Source organism: Anser cygnoides, chromosome 1 (genome assembly GCF_040182565.1).
Source record: "Anser cygnoides isolate HZ-2024a breed goose chromosome 1, Taihu_goose_T2T_genome, whole genome shotgun sequence".
In the NCBI taxonomy this organism is placed as follows: Eukaryota; Metazoa; Chordata; class Aves; order Anseriformes; family Anatidae; genus Anser; species Anser cygnoides.
In genome coordinates, this window is record NC_089873.1 from 138,474,568 (window position 1) to 138,489,051 (window position 14,484).

The following is a 14,484-nucleotide window of genomic DNA, read 5'->3' on the forward strand; positions in this document are numbered from 1 at the left end:
TACCATGCCAAGTTATCCTTTCAGCTACACCTGCAAAACATGGTTGAGTGGCCTGGTTTTGTACTCCAGTGTATGTTAAATCAATCAACAGCTACAGGCTCTCATATCCTTAACGCAACTGCAAGAGAAAGCAACGTATGAGGGTTGTTCTTTTTTTTTTCTTTTTTTTTTTTTTTTCAGTGTGTGTGTGTGTGTTTTAATCTGTAAAGATAATCTTCAAAAACATGCATACAGCTCTACCTCAATTCCTTTGTGGACTGAACAGGAGAGGAAACATTCAATAAGAGTTTCACAGAAGAGAGAGATGAAAAGATAGAAAGTACATATTTCGAGCAGAATATATATATAATATATAATATATATAAGTAGAATATTTATTTATTTACTGTAAAATGCCAATCATACCACACAGATTCAATATAAGACCATAGAGTTTTCAGAAGACTGAAGGATCCTCTGGGAACCTGTCATATTGTTTATCACAAATGGCCTCTGCCATTAAGCTTTGATTCTTTTCCTGGCGTTTGAGGTCAGAAGGGAAAAGGTCGACTGCTTTTTCCTCTGACTTTCAAAAGGACTATGTGAAGTAACTGCAGACTGGAATCTATTGTCTGTCAATCCTGGACATAGGCAATATTTAAAAGATGCAAAGTTATAAAGGAAATCAGTTCATGTACTATTTAAATTTAGACTTTATTTGGCAGTTTTTGTGGTCAAAGTTTATAAAAATATCACCATTTTGTTGTAACTCAGTATTACTTAACAATATTTTAGGGGCAAGCTACCTGCAGGAGGGCCCTATGGCACAGGGTAACTCCATGCTACCGGACACCCATCAGAGTGTGGTTTTTTTGCAAGCTGGTTGTCCATCGCCACGTACCCCGGGTAGCCACCTGACAAAAAGTGGAGACTAATGATGTCAAGTTCCCTGACAGGCATCAGCAATTTTTCAGTAACTGCTTGCATGCATGCTTTTGCTCCATGATAAGTGCAAGGTAGCGCTATTTCATCAAGAAGCGAGTTGCCTTGTGCTGTTGGGTAATAAGAGCACGCACATGGAGTGTGACCACAGAGGAGTGTGAGTCCTGTAGGAATTAATTCCTGAACTGTTGTATTGAATCCTTATAAAGGGCTGTTATAACTTTGCTAATATAAGATAATTATATTAAAATATCAGCCTTAAATAAAAATAAGCTTACAAAGTCTGTGTCTATGGGAAAGATGAACATACATATTATATGCTAGCACTCTCTAATAGGCAGAAATTATAGGACTACTTTTCTTCAGTTTTGAATAAAGCTGCTTTCATCTAGATTGATACAGTTAAAAAGCTCTACAGGCACATATTTCTCCAGTACACTAAACCTGGTAACTTTTCTACATTTTTTCACTTTAAAAATAGAGGGATTTTCACCTCTCAATGTGAAATACTTGTGGAGAGAAGACACTCATGTTTTACCTTGCCCTAACTATTTGAGGTCAGAACTATAACCACCATAGGGCTTGCTTTGACCAAATGTACTTAAATAAAGACTGAAGTTTGTCTCTGCAAGAGGTTTTTTTTGTGTGTGTGTGTTTTTTTTTTTTTAAATATCAATATAGAGATTCTGAAGTCACTCTTTCGGTGTAAAAATAAGTCATCATTTTCAGTGAAGGCATAGATATGGTTTTCTTATGTACTTTATCTGAATAATCTTCAGTGAAAAATATGAAGATTTGTTTGTCTTAAACTAAATGACATAGAAGGTCAGGAATATTGCAGCTAGTTAGATGTTTTCAGCTTTGTTTGCTCAGAAATACAGATCAGTACTTGCACACACAAGTGCATAAAGGTGCTCATTTCCTGAAAGTATTCATTTTTAAAAGAAGATAAGTGAAAGATTAATGTGAAATAATGCCATTGTGATAACATAGCTACAGACTCAGCAACATTTAGCGATTGCGAGAATGATGCTCTGAACAAAACAACCGAAACAAAGAAAAAAAAAAAAGAAAAAAAAAAAAAGAACTCAGCAAAAAGAACAGGGAAGGGAAGGCCCAATTCAAAGAGGTTTCTTAGAACACTTATGTTCACATCTTGACTGGGTGAAGGAAACCCTTGGCTTGTAGAGATGTAACACTAAAAGTTAAAATTTCCACAAAAGTTTATTGAAAGGGTGAGAAAGAACATCCAAACAAAACCTTTGGCCTCTTTCAGCAAAGCCCACCCTCGGCGTAGGGAGTGCGCAGTCAGCGATGCACTTATTGACATTCCTCGGCTGGGGGAACGTGAACATTTACAGAAATAAGTGTTTCTCTGAATCACATCAGTAACGCTTGGGGAGCAAGATCTAAAATGTGTTAAAAAAGGAACTTCTTCTTGTTCCTCATATTGAAACCCTTTTCTCTATCTAAATATCAAAGTGTTTGTCATTTTTCTCACAACTCAGAATGCTATCCCTTTGCCTTCCTTGCTTGTTCTTTTCTTCATACGCAGTGTATAAAGGAAATTGTTTGTTTTCTACACTGGTCTAATATTCTGTCATCTGACCAGCAATTCAGATGGTCCATGAGAGGCTGAATCCCCAGAAGGAATATTGCACATAGAGAATTCCAAAGTTTTCAGCAGTTTTAGCTAAATTTAGTGAGAAATAAACTGTTCTAACACTTTAGCTCTCATTTCAGTTTTATAAGTCATAAGAAGAGCAAGAAAAAATTTCAATTTTTTTGCCAAAAATGTACTGTCTTGATAAAAATAAAATACATTCTTTAGTCACATTTGCTTTGATTAAAAACAGCTAATATGACTTTCTTAAGTGCTTAGAATAAAATCTCTGCTTTCATTTTATTTCATTCTGAATACATTTGCAATTGAGTTCAGCATTTCATGTTTGTATGTTTGTTTTCCTGTAGTCTGAAGTATGCTGTCCTACATTCTTCAACTGGAATAGTGTCTTTCTAAAAGTGCAAAGATATCAAAGGATTCAGGAAATTAGACTTATTTATTCTAGACAACAGAGCTTTAACAGACAGAGAACCAAAATAATGAAACAGAATAGGCTTTGGAAGGCTTTCTGTTGCAATGAATGTTTTGAAATTTATTTTTCCATCTCAAATCACAAACTTTTTATAAAATGGTATTTCTGTTTTTCAGTCAACTCACAGGCTTTTCAGTCTTGTTCACAGGTGCACTTGACATTGATAACAGGAAAAGAATAGATGTGAGAAAGGAAATATATCAGTTTTATTTAGTAGTCTCCTAAAAAAAAAGGTTGACACATTTCTGTTTTTACTCTTCCATGACAAAGAAATAAGTCAGTCATCTTCTCTTCTGCTTTTTTAATCTTTCTATTTCAGTATACCTTCTACTGTTTTAATCGCCATGTTTTGTCCACTAAAGGGAAAGGAATCACCATCCCTGTCAAAAGAGGCACTAAGCAGCTGTCACCTTAGCTTATGGTTATAGCTCAGAAAGAAACTGACGTTACTGAAGTTCCAAGTGAGCTTTCTGTGTAGAGTGACATGAGTGACAGGGTATGAAGAAGAGCGAAAAAATCCTCCCTGGATTTAGTGAGGGTTGCTCCAGAAGATGCAGGTGCTCTTAGTACCTAATATTGAACTGAAATACATCTGCTCACTAAATGTTCTAGAAATGAGGCAGGCAGAAGAGCTTAACATTTCTCTCTCTATGTCAAAATCTCTAGGACCAATGTAATTGGCAATAAGACTGGACTTTCTCACTTAAAGAATCCTTACTGAGTCTTTCTTTCAGTCTATCTATATGTTCATTTGTCATAGTACAGATCTGGCTGTTGCTAAAATAAAAGCAAAACAATGTCTTTATTACAGGGATATTTATATAGAAAGAAATGTATTTTTACAGTTTATGTAAACATAGCTGAGGGTTGATATTTTAAAATTATTCTACAGGAAAATTTCTTTTGCAGTGTATCATGCAAGATCCACAGATTTGAATTGTGTTGTAGGCCTGAAATTGCAAGAAAGCAACTCACAAATGTATGGCAAATCTAATTCTAATGCTTATAAAAAAATACTTTCTCACTTTATTTATGACATTTTCAACTAAAACCACAAGTGATAGACAGATGCTGTGGTTGCGGTGGAGGAAGGACTTAAAAGTACCCTGAACGAGATAGAAACATAAATACAGTGCTAACTAAACCCAAATAAAAACAGTAATGGGAGAGCTGAAGAACTTTGAAATGCTATGTTGTGAGTCCAGCAGCTTAATCTGGCCATTTAAAAGGCAAAGTATCAAAAGTAAGTGTGACAGTGCAGGGATTTCTGCTGGCCCAGGCTTTCACAAGCAAGGAATTCAACAATAGAGCCCCAGAAAGATTTGGCAAAAGGAAAGGCAAAGAGGGAGTGATGATTATCTATACTCCACATCTTCCTATGATGTGAAACACGTTGTGAATTTGCAAGTCTTGTGTGCTCTGCATGCTCCCTCCTCCCCTGCAGAAGACGCTAGGGAACTATTCACTCCTTGTGATGGACATCTTCTTTTGCTCCTTGTGAAGGACATCTTCCTTACCAAAAACCATGCCAAGGGGACCCACCCTCTTTGGAGAGCTCTTGTAGGCATCTAAACACAAAGCCCAGAACTTTAAAGTCCAGGCACCCTGCTCAAGAGGTGCCTAAATGTGGGAGGCACTTGTGTTTTACTGACAGTTCTGCTCCATAAACATGTAAAATCTACCTTTAGGCAGGCCACAAATCCTGACACTGTTTTGCATATTTCTTATCAGCATGTGCTATCTGAAAAAGCAAATTCAGAAGTTGATTTCAGAAGATACCTTTGTGATTAGCCCTAAGACAAAACTCAGTGTAAGAGATATTGAACAGCTTTATGCCTAGTGCGATAGATTTAATGCAGGTTTTCACCCATACTCCCACCTCCCAAGTACAGAGTAGCTGTAGGAATAGCAATCTAGAGGTGAGATCTCTCAGTCCCTGAGAGCAAATATCTTTCACTTGCAAAGGCTTATTATTAAGGCTCTGTAGTTACTTTGGTATACATAAAACCTTTGTTCTGGGAAATGCAGGGTTACTAGGCACAAATGGGTGTCACTTGAAACAGATTTCTGAGGCAATAATGGGTTCATGAATAGATGTTTACTATGGTATGTCACAGATAGAAGAGCTGAAATAGATAGCATTACCTTTTTTCAAGAGCTTAGTGTCAGTTAAGTGCCTTTCCAAGTTCCCCTGAAAACTGAAGAGTTAGTTTCATTCTTGATATCGTTCCACCAACAAGGACAGAATTTCATCTGGAATGGATTTGGCTCAAAGGGTTTTTTGCAGTTGTGATCATGTGATGTGCTTATTACTCAGAACATGTTTGTTCTGTGCCATGTGCATGATATATTCAGAACACGTCTCTGACATCTTTGCTATTCCTACTTTCTTGTGCCTTTTTCTGTGTTTCCAATAGTTCAGCTAGAAACCCCCTGAAAGACTGGCAACATTAGTAAACATTACCTGCTTGATGCTGACTCTATTTCTGAATATTTTCAGCTGACATTTGAAGTACTATATCTTACTGATGAAATCAAGAAATAACAGAAATAAGTCTACACCAAGCTTCTTACTGCTATAGCTGCTTTTTTTTGGCCTTTTTTTTTTTTCTTTTTGGATCTGCACTCAGTTTATTTTTAGGGTTGAATATTTCTTTCCTGCACTGCAGCCATCAATAGAGACTTCATCTTTGCCAGGTCTCAAGAATCATCAACAGTTATTTTGTGAAAGTCATTTGATAAGAGCTTCTGTCAGAAACCTAAGCTTTTGTCAGAATGGTAGTAGCCAGCCAGAGATATAAGGACTGAAGGCTGATCACCTCTCTGAGGGGCAGATCTGCTACGCTGCTCCCTGGCTATGACTACAGTTAAATTAAAGGTCTTATTTAACTGGATGTGAGGTTAAATGACACCGAATGACTTGTGCCTATGTTTTTAGAAACTAGCCTCTCTTGTGGCAAGTGTTTCTTGGAGAGATAAAACAGTGGAGATGATCAGAGTCCATGAGTAATACTGTGTGCTTGTACTCACTCTCTGGTCCTCTTTATTAATCAGCATAGATGTGCCCACAGTTACCAGCTGGCTTGGCCTAGAATCCTTTTCAAGTCCACAGTTCCACTCTTCATAGAATTTACTAATCATCAATTATCTGCCTTTCACATCATTCATTGCCACTTCTTCACTTTTTTTGACCCTCTACTTTTGTTAAATTGCATTCCTGCATGCATGTAGTGCTTTGAGGCATGAGTTCCTGTTTGCATCTGCTAAATGCTGCTACACTGTGTAAAATAAATAAGCTAAACCATAAGAGACTGTGTCTGCCAAGAAAGGTCTATATAGGCCAGACAGTGAAAGCATGGTTTTGTTTTGCAGACGGCAAAACTGAAACTCATTTTGCAGAATTATAGGTGACTTGAATAAGCAGTTTCAAACTGTAAAAAACAAAACAAAACAAAACAAAAAACAGCATTTACTTGGAATGGATCTCTGTTTAGTTGGACAAAAAGAAATCAGAAAATATTCTATATTACAAGAGAGCAAGGTCTTGGCATCTCGAGTATATAGGATGGGTTTAGCTCTTGGGAAACTTACGGCATAGTGTTCTCATGCAGACATTCATTTCATTTCAATTTGTGATGTGATCTTCTGTGTGCCACAATAACAAAACAATAAGGTATGATAACGTGTAGTCTGCAAAAAATATATCAGAAAGCCTCTCAGTAGGGAAAAAGTAGCTGTTCAAAGCTAGAAAGAAATGAGACAGGTAAAACACTACAATGATTTGGAGGGAGGAGGCATTTGTCAGGAGAACATTTTAATTGATTCAATTCATTCAGAAATAATGTCAAACTACACAGGCCTTTTTCTTATTAAATTAATATAGAATGATAGAACTATAGAGTGGTTTCGGTTGGAAGGGACCTTAAAGACCATCCAGTTCCAACCCTCTGCCATGGGCAGGTGGACACCTCCCACTAGATCAGGTTGCACAAGAAGCATGTTTGTAATTTGTTTTAACACATTGCTTTTCTTTCTCTTGACTTTTGCCCTCTAGGTTTGGAAGCCAAGAGTTCATGATATGATCCAGCTGGCTTATAGATCAACAACCACCTTGTGAATAATGGTTGAAAACGGATCCCACCTGGACAATGAAACACTTGCAATGCTCCAGAATAGAGCTATCTCCGTCACCCTCCCAGTGGTGTATACACTGGTGGCTATCATCAGTATCCCTGGCAACTTGTTCTCCCTTTGGGTGCTCTGCTTGCATATCAAACCCAAAACGCCTTCTGTTATCTTCATGATCAACCTGAGCATCACAGATCTCATGCTGGCCTTCTGCTTTCCCTTCCAAATATCTTATCACATCCAGAGCAATCATTGGATCTTTGGCAAGATTCTTTGCAGCCTTGTGACTGTGATGTTCTACTCCAACATGTATTCTTCCATACTGACCATGACCTGTATCAGCATTGAGCGGTACATGGGTGTGGTATATCCCATGAAGTTGGTCAAGTGGAGAAGAAAAAGATATGCCTTCGGTGCCTGTATGGTAATGTGGCTTTTCTTGCTACTAGCTTTTTATCCACTGGAAAGCACAGATCTGACCTATGAAGTGAAAGAACTGGGGATTATAACCTGTTTTGATGTTCTCAAGTGGGATATGCTGCCCAACTTTGCAGCCTGGGTGGCCTTTCTCCTCACGCTATTTGTTGTGCTCTTCCTGATCCCTTTCATTGTAACAGTTGGATGCTACATCGGCATCATTCGGAAGCTTATTCAGACATCAAACAGATACGGTAACAGGCAGAAGACTAGATCCATATACCTGGCGATTATAGTCCTTTCGGTGTTTGTCACTTGCTTCGCCCCCAATAACTTTATCCTATTTGCGCATATGATCGTCCGCCTGTTTTACAAGAGGAGTTTGTACCCTGCCTACAAGCTCACCTTGTGCCTCAGTTGCCTCAACAACTGCATAGATCCCTTCATTTACTACTTTGCCTCTAAAGAATTTTACCAGAAATTGATGCAAGTGTTTCGCCCTAAAGTACTGCTCAGTGACAGCTTGGAAACCAGAAGGGAAAGCTTATTTTCTGGCAGGACCATGTCAGCCAGGTCGATGTCAAGTGGACCTATGGATGGGTTAGAGGGAGTAACAGTCTATTTGCAAAGGCAGGAAAGTGTTTTCTAGCCTTAGACTTCCCCAGCAGAAAGGCACCTGTGAGTTCCATGAGTAGAGACAGAAAATATTTCTTTTTGAATGTCTACCCTCAAAGTAACATGCTCTAGTGACAGAAGTCAAACCATATGCATATTGTGCATGCTACTTGAGTAAGTGACTACTTTCTGATAAGAAGTGGAAGCACAAAAGGAACTGAGTTTATTCAAAAAGCCCCTGAAGCAAACCCAGTGTAGATAATTAAGGGTTGGCCTGGAATTAGTCCAAGGGATAAGTTTAGAACAAGAATTACTTTCAAGTTGTATAATCTCAGTGTTACCCAATGCTTGAGATCCTCAGTGAATGTGAAATATTACTGTATATGAGTTATAGCATACATTGAAATGGGATTTTGGGAAGGGGAGTTATTTTTCTAAGCAATGTGCTGTGTTTTTTTTTTTGGGGGGGGTGTTTTTTGTTTTTTTTTAATGTATTGCTTTACTGTTCGGTTGCATTTCTATAAATGAGTAAACATAGCTTGTCATTTTACCATCAATGCATAATGCATAGCCACTGTGAATTCACCGCAACACTCACCCGTTTATCTGAATCAAACCACACTAACCTTTGAAAAGGTTAGACTGAGTGATATTATTTATTTCAGTTTTATACAGAAAAATATCTCATGCTATGAAAGAAAATCTAGCATTTGTTTCTAGTTCTAAGCTGGTTTTACCTAGAACTAACAGTGTTTGAGACAACTTCAGCTGCTGCATGGCTTATATTTTCATTTCCTGAAGGTATTAATTTCTCAGGATAGTGGGCAGAAATTGGTTTAAGAAAACAGGTTTCCCACATTGACCTACTACAGTAATAATGCTTCTGGTGTTAGATTGGTATCAACAAGTTGTTTTAACCAAATGACTATAGACTGTATGTGGAAGCACCACCCCCTCAGCAGACAATTTAGCTTTACGTAGTGTGAGGATATGCATATCTTCCTTATGGTACTGGTGTGGATTATTAATCAGACCTTCTGCAGGATATATGAGAATTTGACCACAGTGATTCTGTGCAAGCAGAAGCTGTCTGAACACCCACCCTTATGGCCAGATATCAGAAACGTACTTCTTTCAAACAGGCAAACAGAAAGCAGAAAAAAATGAAAGCAAGGTTTGATAGTGGGAGATGTACCAAGTGTCCTGGAAAGAGGCTGTAACTATAATCAGGTTGATAGTGCAGTCATGTGCTTGGGATTTCTCTCGGAAATATCCTTCTCTGGCTTGTTTGCATATATTGTGTGATGTGATGTTTTTCTTCTCACATCTCAGCAACTGCCCCGGTGCTTGGAAAGACAACTGCGACAGAATACATCCTGGGGACAGAGAAAGACAAAGTTTTTCCCGTTGTATTTTCAGCTTTTTATCTATGTTTGGATCTCAGGAGAGTAAAAAAAAAACAAAACAAAATCCACCTGACAGAGCCAGACAAGCTTCCCTTCACAAGCAAGATGAAGCTATTTGTTTCCTTTTGCTACATTGCAAGCTGGATGGTGCTATATTAGTGAGCTGGAGGCTTTCTTTGACATTGTGGATGGTTGGTTCAGACACCACATTTCGTCTCCCTTGAGCAGTGGCTGCCAGCTGTACTGATTTCTGAGCTCCTGCAGCTAAGTAGCTAAGTAAAAGACATCACCCATGGCTCCTATTATCTATTTGGCTCCTTTTTTTTTTTTTTTCCTTGTATGACATCATTTAAAGCCATTTTTCTACCACTAAGTATCATGAATTTCATTGCTGTAGAGGCTGGATACCCACAAATTCAATTGTGAGATATTTGTACATCCTACCCTCTGCTAAAGTATCATCAGTTATTCGCGCAGGATAAAAGTGAGTGGACCTAGTGCTACCTTTCAAAAGCCATGTGAGATGTTCTGTGCATTTCATAGCATTAGATTTAAGTGATCTGCAGATTTTCTGCCCATCAGGTCAGCTTTAGCCACAAGTAGTCCATCAAAACTTTCCCATCAAGCCTCATGGAAGCTAGGCTGCATTAGGCTGTGTGCCAGGTGCAGTGAGATGGGCTTAGAACTACAAATCACCTCACAGATTCTGAAAGAGAGGAGCCTGTACAAGTCAGGGGCTCTGAGCTCCCATGTCAGCTCTGGAACATCCTCCAAAATATCTGCTTGCACCAGGATATAAGCTTCTGGCAGGAAATGTGAGCTGTTAGCTTGGGTAGGAAGAACACGAGTGTTGAGGTGAAGGTATGAGATACGAGATTCCCGCTTCCTTGATAGACAAGATCCAGGATAGAGGAGGAGGTAAAAGGAAGAAGGATAACTTTATGTGTTTAAAGCAAAAAACAACCAACCAACCAACCATAACAAACAAACAAACAAAACAATACTGCTTGCTTGCTTGGGACTTCAGTGTCCAAATCCAGCTCATTCAGTGCCATTTTCTTTGAACATGCCCTACACAGTTGCCTGTTCTACCCCTCCAAAGAAAGAAATAATATTAATAAAAATACATACAAAATATACCACAGTACATTACATAAAGCATTACATACATCTCAGTTGTTTGGATATGTGCCTCTGTTTACCTACACTGTCTGAAAAAATCACAGGCTGGGATTTTCCTGAGTTGTCCCATATCCATCAGGTGGAAATTCAGTTACTTTATTTATGTTTTTCAAATCTGTGTATTAATTTAGCAGTGCATTGCTTTGCCTGGCTGTTCAAATCCCCCTTCCATCCCCTTTCACAGAACTCCAGCTTTCTCACTACCAAAACTGTTTTTCGCATTTTATGGTGTCAGAAACTGTTTTGGAGGTTATACTAAAATCCCGTTCTCTCACCCCTTTTTTTTTTTTTTTCCTTCTGCAAATATTCTTCTTTGTTACTTCCCCTAGCTTTAATGCAGATTTTCACTCTGTTCTATTTTGAACCTAATCTTCAAGCACTCAGTGCATCCTGAAATGTGCTGAAACATGCCTCAACTGTAACTGACATCAAACAGAGCTGAAAAAGCAAAGACTTTGCACTTTGGACATCAGCAACTATATTTTGAAAAATACTGAATTGCTCCTTTTGCAACAGAGAAAAGATGCTCACAACCAACTGACAATTTTCTCTCCAGCCTCACACAGCTCTCCATAGCACGTAATTCCTTTTTCAATGGTGCCTAAAAAGGAATAGAAGGGATGTCCCATTCTTTGCACCATTGTATAAGCCAGTCTCAAATTAGCTCAGATGAGGCAAAATTCCAATTCGTGTTACCGGGATTGTTTCTTGAGAAAGAAATACAATCTTTGATTGCTTCTTCCACATATCTTTTGAGTCTGATGGTGTATACTGTGAAGTTTTAGAGGGGTGTTTTAAGAGAGGAGAATAAATTCTTTTTAAAAGTAGCCCAATTAACTGTTCTTCAACACTTGAAACATGTCCTCATGGGACACCATGAGGTCGCAAGACTGCTACCTTGTTCAGTGGATGTGAGCTTAAATGCATTTATATATATATAAACATATATACAAACATACACATAAATGGAGGTTGCCATTTGAGAGGTTATCAAAAAGTTCTTGTCTATACTGCCTTCAGTTTGGGAAATGTGGGTTCTGTATGACATGCTTACTTGATTGCCTCTGTGGTAGTAATTTTACTGAGAAGAAGACACGAATGTACAGGCTTCTGTTCTGTTTTTGTTGTTGATGGTGGTGGCGGTGGTTGTTTTATATATATATATGTATATTTTATTTGTGTAACAATTTAACCTATGAATGTCCTTTGACTTTTGTACATAAAGAAAGAAACCATGAAAAGGAAAGGATTTAAGATTTGTTTGCACCTGTCATGTGTGAGCTACTTCTCAACTTAGAACAGGGCAGGGAGATCAAGTTATAAAATAAAATGAATCAATTTCCCATTGCTATTTCGTCTCTCTCTCTATATATTTCAATTTCAGTGCTTTTCTCTAGGGGGCCAGCAGGCCAAGTCCCATTGCACCACCCAACTGGCAGCAGGCAGCAGGGGGCACTGGGGCAGCCCCAACCCCAAGCCCCAGCCCCAAGCACTTCCCTGGGGACAGGGACAGGTTGGGACATGGGCCTGCTGGGTGGACCCCGCTGGGCAAGGGCCATGGCCAGGCCTGGCTGCGGGGAGCTGGGCCCAGCCCTGCTGTGGCCTCGCTAGGGCAGGGGCTGGTGGTCCCAGGGTGATGTGGGGTCCTGGTCCCAGGGCAGAGTGGGTCAGGCCTCTAGAGATGTTCAGGGCTGTGAGGACGCTCAGGACGTGACGCCCTGATAGAAACCTTCCCTAGACCGACTGTGCTTCATTTGGGGTTCAGGATCTGTGTGGGTGTGTCTATGCTGACAAATGAAAGAGGGCCGGAGATTGTCTTGAATTCACTTGGTAATTTTTTGTCTGTTTTCTCAGTTCAAAGTATTTGAAATAAGATGAGGTCTACATCACTGCCCACCAGAGTAGGGCTTCTATAAGGTGATGTTTAAGGTATATGCTACATGCCTAAAGGTATGTATGATAGCATGAACATTTGAGGGAGAAACTCAGTGTTGGTAAGCATGAAGTGATGAACATGGGCAAATCCAGTCACAGCTTTGCATACAAAATGATGTGCTTGGTAGTGACCACTATACATCACAGTACATAATTTGAAGCATTAGCTCAGTGACAGTGGAAAGAAAGCAAGTAAAACATTGCAAGTTGTTAGGAGTTTGGAAAAAAATAAACAAAACACTATCATGCTTGCTGGGTAGCAGCAAGAAGAGGTTAAAAATTTTTAGATGTCATTAATATTGTAGATTTTTAAGGGCCCAGAATGAAAATTCTAATATATGATGACTCTCACAAGAATGATCAGGATATAAGCTTTGGTTACTGTACTCTAGTAATTAAATCCATCCTGAAAAAAAAAAAAAATGAGGAACTCATTATTGGAATAAATTGTGTACCGCTTTTCCTCAATTATGCTGCAGTTTATAGGATTAAAAGGAGTCAGTGAGAACAAAATTTCAGTCATGCTATTCATCTTGATATATTCTTCTGGACTACAATCATTCTGGGTTAAATATTTGCATATGTGTTCTCTTGTCAAACCTAGAAAGTATAATTATGGAGAACATAATAAAGTAGAGGATAGTGCTCTGCTGAAATATTTTTTTAAAAGCTTTCTTTCTTCATTTGAGAAAAAACCTGTCTGAAGTCTGGACTCCTATTTAACTCTCAGTCTTTCATGATTTGCTTGCAAGTCTTATTACTTTTAATTTTTAATCTTTAAGTCTAAACAACTGGAGATATGTTATCAAATGAAGAGACTCTCAGGCCTCTTAAAGAAGTTCAGAGCTGTCAGCCAGAATACCATTCATGATTTCAGCATAAATACCTCAGCCACCTGCTTGACTATCTTGACTCACGATGATGTCCTGCAGACAGTCTTTTTCTTTTTCAGGAAGCTTTTTTTCTTCTGCAGAAATTTTCAGGACTGTAACTATCATGGTTCTGTTTCCCCAGTTCTTGCATCAATGTCTACATGACCTGGCTCTGGTATACCAGCATTATGTGGATACAGAAAGTAAAGTGTGCATGTTGTCCTGCTGGGAGTTACTAGGGCTAAGCTTTTCCTGGTATCTTCATATCCTTAACTGCTGCTGCTGGAACATAGGTGAGCTACCAGAAAAAATAGGGAAGTGTTTTATGGAGTACTTCCAATTGAAGGAAACTCCAAGGTTTGACTTCACTGCTGTGTATCTTAAAGGCTTTGTCAAAGAAGTAAGAGCAACAGACTTCAGGGAGGTATTAACAGATTCAAGCTGGAGATAGGATGGGGCTGAAGAAGTAACCTCTGTGGAAGCTGGGGGAAGAAATACAGTAAGTGAGAGTTTGGAAAAAGATGCAGAAAGTTGGTGTCTGCAGGAAACCATCCACAGTTAGAGAATGTCTGTAAATAGTTTTCTTCATAAACAGCCAATTTCATTTTAGAAACATGGAGCCCTTTCAGTGTGAAAGCTTGAATCGTCAGCAGCGCTCCAGATTCTTGCTACAAGGAAAGGAATGTGATTAACAGATAAATAAACCACTGCCTAGGCACAGAGTAAACGTCTCATGGAAAAACGCAGGTCTCTGGAAATGTGGGCTTGCCAGGCACAAAAAGTGAAACTCATCTGATCGAAACTAGATATTAAGTGTTACTGTAGGTGTCTTAGTGCTTGGCAGCATTCAGGTCGACTGCCTGCTCTGATTCCTAAGTCTCTGTGATAGCTGCAGTGGCTGTTGACTGCATT

The 14,484-nt window shown here is 38.9% G+C and overlaps 1 protein-coding gene across 4 annotated transcripts in view; it reads left to right on the plus strand.

Annotated features, from left to right (window-relative positions):
• P2RY8 (P2Y receptor family member 8) overlaps nucleotides 1-12,114 on the plus strand; it is a 34,809-nt gene extending 22,695 nt beyond the window's left edge. For all 4 annotated transcript variants that reach the window (XM_013180721.3, XM_013180722.3, XM_013180719.3 and 1 more), the window contains one exon: nucleotides 7,072-12,114. In XM_013180721.3, the coding sequence (XP_013036175.1) occupies nucleotides 7,138-8,211 (1,074 nt within the window). In that variant the 5' untranslated portion in view covers nucleotides 7,072-7,137 and the 3' untranslated portion in view covers nucleotides 8,212-12,114. The remainder of the gene's footprint in view (nucleotides 1-7,071) is intronic.
• Nucleotides 12,115-14,484: the final 2,370 nt, after the last annotated feature.